General features: G+C 34.1%; 2 protein-coding genes across 3 annotated transcripts in view; one reads left to right on the top strand and one right to left on the bottom strand.

The window, feature by feature from the left end:
- Positions 1-542: 542 nt before the first annotated feature.
- Positions 543-4,157, top strand: LOC101490267 (uncharacterized). The gene is made up of 2 exons (XM_004495534.4): positions 543-3,518; positions 3,609-4,157. Exons 1-2 carry the CDS (start codon positions 863-865, stop codon positions 4,016-4,018), a joined length of 3,066 nt encoding a protein of 1,021 aa, XP_004495591.1. The 5' UTR covers positions 543-862; the 3' UTR covers positions 4,019-4,157.
- Positions 4,158-5,127: 970 nt separating this feature from the next.
- The window catches only part of LOC101489933 (probable inactive ATP-dependent zinc metalloprotease FTSHI 5, chloroplastic), a 14,190-nt gene continuing 10,400 nt past the window's right edge, over positions 5,128-8,917 (bottom strand). For both annotated transcript variants that reach the window (XM_073367118.1, XM_004495533.4), the window contains 6 exons: positions 8,014-8,199; positions 7,809-7,883; positions 7,421-7,480; positions 7,238-7,345; positions 5,776-5,856; positions 5,128-5,521 (listed from right to left, as the gene is read on the bottom strand). In XM_073367118.1, coding sequence (XP_073223219.1) covers positions 5,459-5,521; positions 5,776-5,856; positions 7,238-7,345; positions 7,421-7,480; positions 7,809-7,883; positions 8,014-8,199 — 573 coding nt within the window. In that variant the 3' untranslated portion in view covers positions 5,128-5,458. The remainder of the gene's footprint in view (positions 5,522-5,775; positions 5,857-7,237; positions 7,346-7,420; positions 7,481-7,808; positions 7,884-8,013; positions 8,200-8,917) is intronic.

Below are 8,917 nucleotides of genomic sequence, written 5' to 3'. Positions count from 1 at the left end.
AGTTCATGCTTGTGTCTTGTTGCCCATGTTGAATTTTATTTAACCTATAATTTCTAAATAAAATATAAATATAAATAATAATTAAAAAGTTGCTATTTTTAATATAACTAATAATAAATAAATTTTTATATAATCAGACATCCATTATTATTATGATATTTTTTAGAACTAAGTAGAAAAAAAAAAGTAATGTGCAAGAGACTAAATTATTACTTGTAGTACAAATATAAAAGCATGCTTTATATAAGTGGTTAATAACCACAATTTCATAATGACTAGTGAAACAAACAATTTTTTAAAGTGGATTATGCACTTCTATTTTGTGTTAACGACTTTTATTAAGCAATCAAAATATACTATAAAATATTTGCTTAAAAGTAGAAGTATTATTGTATCTTGAATCTTCAGTTGAGGTGTAAGAATGTTCTCTGAGTACAATATTGATTCATGATTGTATCTTAAAACCTACCCTATTTATGTTGATAATAAATAAGCATTACGACCAGTTAAATGTTTTTACTTGGGTTGACTCTATCAAATATCATAAGCAGTTCAGAAACACATTCTGTGCATGTTCTGATGTCTATGAGATTTCAAATGAGTCCAAATATTGACAGTCATCAATTGCACATGATTAGTTAGTTCAGATCCCAAGTACCCACGTATTATATCCAATAAATAATTATCCTTTTTTTGTTCATCATCATTTATCTATCACCAATTTATCTTTAACTATAAACTAATTTATCTCTAGAATAGCTTCCTATAACTTTCCTTACCCTCCCTTTGTTCCCTGTAATCAAATATGCCAAAACATTAAGAGGAACAAACAAAGTCAGAAGAGAACAACACAGCCACCAAAATGCAAACTCATTGGTTGTTCTTGTATTGTTACATTGGTGTGTCTCTCTTTTTTATTGAGGGAGCTCAAATTGCAACATACAATGAATTGTCAACTCTTATCTCCATCAAATCTAGTATCATTGATCCAATGAATCATTTAAAGGATTGGCAGCAGCCGAGCAACGCGACGATGCAGGATGATGGTTGGAACCATTATTGTAACTGGACTGGAATTAGTTGCAACTCTAAAGGGTTTGTAGAGAGTCTTGAACTCTACAACATGAACTTAAGTGGTGTTATTACATACCACATTCAATCCCTTTCAAGTTTATCTTATTTCAACATAAGTTGTAACAACTTTGCTTCAACACTTCCCAAATCACTATCTAACCTCACATCTCTAAAGAGTTTTGATGTGAGCCAGAACTACTTTACTGGCAGATTTCCCACTGGTCTTGGAAGAGCTGCAGGGTTGAGATCAATCAATGGATCAAGCAATGAATTTTCAGGTCTTCTTCCTGAGGATATTGGAAACTCAACATTGCTTGAGAGCCTCGATTTTCGAGGGAGCTACTTTATAAGTCCAATTCCAAAGAGTTTTAAAAATTTGCAGAAACTTAAGTTTCTAGGCTTATCAGGCAATAACTTCACAGGAAAGATTCCAGAATATCTTGGAGAACTGAGTTCTTTAGATACATTGATTATGGGATACAATGAGTTTGAAGGTGAAATCCCTGCAGAGTTTGGAAACATGACTAATCTTCAATATCTTGATTTGGCTGTAGGAACTCTCAGTGGACAAATTCCAGTTGAATTCGGTAAGTTGAAGAACCTCACGACAGTTTACTTATATCGAAACAACTTGACAGGGAAAATTCCACCTGAGCTTGGCAACATTATGTCACTAGCATTTCTAGACCTCTCTGACAATCAAATCTCAGGAGAGATTCCAAAAGAACTTGCTAAATTAGAAAACCTTCAGCTTTTGAATTTGATGAGCAATAAACTAACTGGTTTTGTACCAGAGAAGCTTGGTGAATTGAAAAACTTACAGGTTCTTGAGCTATGGAAAAATTATTTAGAAGGTCCTTTGCCACTGAACCTTGGAAAATATTCACCTTTGCAGTGGTTAGATGTCTCTTCTAACTCATTGTCCGGTGAGATCCCTCCAGGTTTGTGTACTGAAGGAAATCTCATTAAACTAATCCTCTTCAACAATTCCTTCACCGGTCTCATTCCTAGTGGACTTTCGAACTGTTCGTCTTTGGTGCGTGTTCGGATTCAGAACAATCTAATTTCTGGAACCATTCCTGTTGGATTTGGCAATCTCCCTAGCCTTCAACGGCTTGAGTTGGCAAAGAACAACCTCACTGGAAAAATTCCTATTGATGTTACCTCTTCCACATCACTTTCCTTCATTGATGTATCCTGGAACCACCTTGATTCATCTCTGCCTTCAGAAATTCTTTCTATTCCAACCCTTCAAACCTTCATTGCCTCTCACAACAACCTTGGAGGAACTATCCCGGATGAGTTCCAGGGCTGTCCATCTCTTTCTGTGCTTGATCTTTCAAATGCAAATATCACTGGCACAATCCCAGAAAGTATAGCTTCTTGTCAAAGATTAGTCAACCTTAATCTTAGAAACAATCATTTGACAGGTGGAATCCCAAAATCAATCACAAACATGCCAACCTTATCTGTTCTTGACTTGTCCAACAATTCGCTGACCGGTAGGATACCTGAAAACTTTGGCAGCTCACCAGCTCTGGAAATGATGAATCTGTCCTATAACAAGCTGGAGGGGCCAGTACCCTCAAATGAGATTCCTCTGATGATGAATCCTAACGATCTTATCGGCAATGTGGGTCTTTGCGGAGGCATTCTCCCTCCATGTTCTCAGAGTTTGACTGTGACAAGTCAGAAAAGGAGCTCACACATTAAGCACGTTGTTATCGGTTTTGTGTCTGGCATTTCAGTGATTTTATCTTTTAGTGCTGTATATTTTGGAGGCAAATGGTTATGCAATAGATGGTATTTGTATAATAATTTCATCCATGATTGGTTCAGACATAGCGGTGAAGATTGGCCCTGGAGGTTTGTAGCATTCCAAAGGATCAGTTTCACAAGTAATGAGATACTGAGTTGCATAAAGGAATCAAATATCATAGGCATGGGTGGCAATGGTATTGTTTACAAAGCTGAAATCCATAAACCTCAGGTAACAGTAGCAGTGAAGAAACTGTGGAGATCAAGAGTAGACATAGAAAATGGGAATAATGATGTATTAAGGGAAGTGGAACTCCTAGGGAGATTAAGGCATAGGAACATTGTAAGGCTATTGGGGTATGTTCACAATGAAAGGGATGTGATCATGGTTTGCGAGTACATGCCGAACGGGAACCTTGGAACAGCACTGCATGGTGAACAATCTGCTAGGTTACTTGTAGATTGGGTCTCAAGGTATAACATTGCTCTTGGAGTTGCACAAGGATTGAACTACCTGCACCATGATTGTCATCCACCGGTTATTCATAGGGATATTAAGTCTAATAACATACTCCTTGACGCGAATTTGGAGGCCAGGATAGCAGATTTCGGGTTGGCAAGGATGATGATTCAAAAGAATGAGACTGTTTCGATGGTGGCTGGATCTTATGGTTATATTGCACCAGGTTAGTACTTAGTATTCACTATTTTCCAGGATATAAAATGCAAACACACTCACATTAATATCAATGTAATTTTTCTTCTTTTGGTTTTAGAATATGGATACACTCTGAAGGTTGATGAGAAGATTGACATATACAGTTATGGAGTGGTACTTTTGGAGCTGCTAACAGGCAAAATGCCTTTAGACCATGCGTTTGGAGAATCAGTGGACATAGTCAAATGGATACAAAAGAAGAGAAACAATAAAGCCTTGTTAGAAGCACTAGATCCCACCATAGCTGGTCAGTGCAAACATGTTCAGGAAGAGATGCTTCTTGTGCTCCGAATTGCACTTCTATGTACTGCAAAGCTTCCCAAGGAAAGACCATCCATGAGAGACATCATTACAATGCTTGGAGAGGCGAAGCCTAGAAGGAAAAGCATTTGCAGTAACGGGAGACAAGAGAATAGCATGGAAAAGGGAACAATATTTACCACATCACCATTAGCAATTCTTTTTTAGCACCAACTTGTTTAGTTTAACATGTTCACTTCCCTTTTTTAGCCGATAGTAAATACATCTATTTTTCGATAAGGTTTTAGTTTTTTATCTTTTTTGGAACTGCAATCAATCCATCTAAATTGCACATTAAGATTGTATACTTCTAATAATGTCATCTTAATTCAAGTAGTCTTCTAACTCAACAAAACATTATTAGCATATGAAAACCTTTTTCACACTTATTTTTCACAGTCTTCTCTTTCACAGTTGACTACGTTAACATCCCAAATTTCATAATCAACTATTTTATTAATTAAATAATATTTTAAATAAATTAATTTGATGTTAAAATTATTTTAAAATATGTGCTGATTAATTTTATGATTATTTCTACTTATATGTATGAGTTTCTTATGGTTTGATAATCGTATATATATTTGATTTAATGAGTAATATAAATTATAAATATTATGTTTAGTTATTCAATTTATTTTCAAAAATATAATGGTATTTTACCAAAAGTATTTTAGATGATAAGATTTTGAGTGAGTTTACATATATATTAGCAAAAGTTGTGTTATATTGAGAATGAGAATTATAAGTTGTATTTTAATTAATGAAAACTATACAAGTATTAAGTGTTTGAAATTAAATTAAGAAATTATAGTTAAATCAAGTTTATTGAGATTGCAATTTTTTATAGAAAGAAAAAAATTAAATATTTAATTTGTATTTTGAGAAACGTGATATTCTAATAACTCATAAAAATTTATTTTAATTTAAAATAATTTTTATTTATCCGCTGTAAATTATAGTAAAAATATGATATAAATTATTATGTATATTATTTTAGGATTTAGTGTTTACTAATTATTTAAATGAACAATAGTTTAGATATTCTTACTTAAATAATAAATAAAAAAACTCGTAATTTTTTTAAACAATAAGTATTTTTAAGTAAGATTTTGGATAAAAAATTTGAGACGTTACAACCACTATCTCCATCCTTTGCAACTCAGAATTCATTCTTTAGTAGTTCCTATTTAGTTTGAAACCTTATAGAAGTTCCTAAATTAAAGAAGAAATTTGTAGTTACATAACTTTGTTTTTTTCTTTTCAGATTGAGTATGTCAAGTGAATCCAAACAATACAATATAAATGCAACCACAACCATTACATATAGTTCTGCAGACGTGTGTAGTCAAACTAATAATGAAATGCTAGCAAAGTTGAAAGGTAAAATATAAGTTACAATTCTATAAAGTAATGAATTTAAATTACAATTCTAAGGAAAAACTGTTAGGATATTGCTCTCTTTTCTTATCCCAACAACCACAGGCATGATAACCATACAGAATGTTACACTAAACTATACATTCTTAAACTTGTACAAATGAACAGTCGAAACCCCCTCCCTCCAAATAAAATCACCTCAAAATGTACAAGTCCCAATAAATTTATCTAGGATGCTAGTAGAGCACCTCCTGATGCATTTCCTCTTTCTAGAAGGCTGCCGGAAGTTGGCTGGAAAACAATAAGAGAACTAGTGAGATTGGTCACAGATATATATGCTGGGTGATTGGGATAATTGACTTTATTTAAATTATGCATGTAATAACACCCATCACATACAGTATACGTGAAGACACGAAAACTAAGCATCTCCATATATGTGTATGTCAGTTGGCAAACTCTCCAGAGCATTCAGAATATAATTATCACAAATGTGTTTTGAGATTTATTCCTCCTAAATCTTTTATAACATAAAAATCATATACCTCACTAGCTTGAACTTCAAAAAGACTAAAAGGCTCTTTCTCCCAGATTCCACCATTATCTTCAGTAATTCTCTCTAAATCCTGCTAGAGGATGAGTAATCACGTTACAAAGATGAGTAATAATTTTGCCGTGCCTAATATAAAACAGATGGCAAAAGAACCAAGGGGGGAAAACAGTACAGGGTACTATCCTTACTTGGACGACAACAAACAATCTCACAGCACTGACAATTCAATTCAATACTGGAAGCTATGTTGTCAGTCTCAGATAGCATCCTAAAAATGGGATAGTGGGATCGTGGGATGACCGCTATTGCGAAGGCCAAAAAGCAGTATATAAACTAAACATAAAATACAAACAGTATACAGAAATACTAAAAAGCATAGCAAAATACACAAAATTAAAGGATTAATCATACTTCATAACCAAGATCCAACACCAAAATCAAGTTGTAATAGTAATCGTAATCAACAAAACAGAGTCACAAAAAGAACGGAAACAACATAGCAAAAACATAACAATGTTGAACAGCGCAAGAACAGAACGATGCTGAACGGAGCAAGAAAAGAACAAAAACTACAGAGCGAGAACAATGGCAACGGAGAAAGAATGAAACAGAGGAAGAAAGAAAGCGGTTTCTTATTCACGATGCTAAGCAAACCCCTCTGTGTGTCTATAATAGTAAAAAATTAGGGCTTAATAGGGTGCGAAATGACTTAGATACCCTTAATGAAGAATAAAAAAACTGCGTCTTTGAAATAGCCTTGGGGTGAGTCCAATAGCGGATCGAACTGGGATAGATCGCGATGATAGCAGGATTCATGGCCGAGAGCGCTGCTATCTTCGAACATGTTTTTGCGGTCGGTGGCGTTGCGGCCAGCCCCCCAACCGCACCGGGATTGACAACAGAGACGGGAAGTTTGATAGAATATAATATTGCTACTTTAGTATTCCAAGCACGAGAACATAAGGAATATCAAATGAACTTTTATCAAGAAATGCTGTGAAATTTGGAGATGACTGTACAAATGGAGCCAGCTAAGTTCATTAAACAAATTTTAAAGCATCTTGTGTAGTTATTGGTAATTAAAAATATTCAGACTAAATAGACAAGAATGTCTCGCATAAATAAATAATACAGGGATTGATTAATACAACCAGACCACCAAAATATGAACAAATTGGGTTTGGCTAAACATGAAACCAAACAAAATACCATACTATATTTCCAAGCCCCGTAAAAACAGAATACAAGAATGAAATAGCACGTAAGATCAAGAGATTAGATATCTATATGGATAACTTTTCTCAAGTTACTGAATTTCCACCCAAAAAATAGAAAATTCATACTCGCGTTTCCTTAGATATCAAACTACTCATGTGCACCGAAATGTGTAAGCAAAAGTATCAAAGCAAGTAGACAAAATACCAAACTCAGCATCTCAGACGCTAAAAATGTACCTTTCGAGTCAAAATTTCAAATTCAAGTAATTCCTCTACAATCTTTTCTAGTACCAGGCGATTTCTCTGCAGCATTTCTCTTGTTTTCAGATATGCCATCTCAAAAATCTAGGAATATTATAAGAGATCACATTAGATGTTTTCTTTTAGAAGAAGTTAAAATTTTTACTAAAATATGGCTACCTTTTCAACTTTAGCTGCCATCACATACTCATGATCATTTCCCATGCTTAATGCACCAACCTATGACAACAAACAAAAAAGAGGCATAGTTTCAACAAAAAACAATTTATTGATTTTCTTAGTTTGAATAAAATAAATTTAAACAACACTTAAAAAGGAATGGAGGTAGCATCTATTATTAGGATTAGAATTTATTATTAAAAAATTAGAATTGGCAATCATATCGATTAACATTTATTGTGTTTATTCTATATGCCATTTTAAATAGAGGTGAATGTGGTCTAATTGATGCATAGAAATCACAAATTCAACACCACATAACCTATATGCATTACAACCACATCAATGACATTATGACACTTGGGAAGCATGTAAGAAAGGTCTATACCGCATTACTGCAGTAATAAATTGCAGGACTATCATCAGGTCCCCATCCATATTGAATGACCATTCGTGTAGCTATCTGTTACAAAAAAAACTAATCAGAGATCTCATTGTCACAACAGTTTTTAATAAGTAATAATATCATTTTCAAAGAAAATAAATGAAAAACAAGCAAATATCTGAGCTACACCAAGTAAATAGCAGCCAACCTCTTGTGCCTGCTGTATCTCAGATGAAGACAGTAAGTTTTCTTCCCCAAAAGGAAGTAACATTTGGGATGCAACATAAGAACCAAAACAAAACACAAGCTTCTTTTCGAGATATGATCTTGATTCTAGGTTCCCATTGATGTAAACTTCATTTCTTGCTTTTGTGATTTTTGTACATCCAATTCCCTGTATAAGAAAATATTACAATCTAGAACTAGAACATCATAAGTCAGTTTTTTTGCTAATAAATGAACCAGTTATAATTTCTGTAGAAAGTAATGGGGAAAACACTTTCATTTTATTATTGCAGTCTAGGACTGTTTATGATGCGAACCAGAAATTCAGAGAATGAAACAGTAAAATGTAGAAGTACAATATCTGGAAAATACTGATATAATTGATGAAAAGATGATACCGGCAGTAGGAAACAACCTCCCTGACTACCCATAGAGCTCAGCTCCTCAGAAAATATACAATTCTCTGCCTATAACAGAAAATGCTTTTCGGACTTTCTCTCACCACTCAACCTCCCTATATAACTGATTTTCACTCACCCCACTACTGCCCTGTGTCTCTCTCTGCCACCTCAGGATGCTTTCCTTGCTTCCTATTATAGACTCTCCACACTTTGGGCCCACTCTGATGATCTAGGCCCATGTCATCACTTGAAATCCTATTGGTTTATATATAGGAGAGATAACAATAATGCAGTCCCAATAATTAGGACTACTAATGATAGGAAATAAATACAAATCAAATTACATAAAATAAAATCAGGGAGAAGAGAATCAAATCTCCCCAGATTCTCCTACAGTTTCCTCAATCCACCTAGACAAAAAGAAATGTAACAACCATGACGATGCTACACAGTTATTCGCTCGACCACACATGGGAAATAAGGGTA

Source organism: Cicer arietinum, chromosome 4 (genome assembly GCF_000331145.2).
Source record: "Cicer arietinum cultivar CDC Frontier isolate Library 1 chromosome 4, Cicar.CDCFrontier_v2.0, whole genome shotgun sequence".
NCBI lineage: Eukaryota > Viridiplantae > Streptophyta > Magnoliopsida > Fabales > Fabaceae > Cicer > Cicer arietinum.
The sequence above is the reverse complement of the archived record's forward strand: the minus strand, read 5'-3'. Positions and strand labels throughout refer to the sequence as shown.

Coding starts and splice junctions, on each gene's coding strand:
- LOC101490267 (XM_004495534.4), top strand. CDS start 863: ATGCAAACTCATTGGTTGTTCTTGTATTGTTACATTGGTGTGTCTCTC. Junction 3,519..3,608: donor TTATGGTTATATTGCACCAG/GTTAGTACTTAG, acceptor TTTTGGTTTTAG/AATATGGATACACTCTGAAG.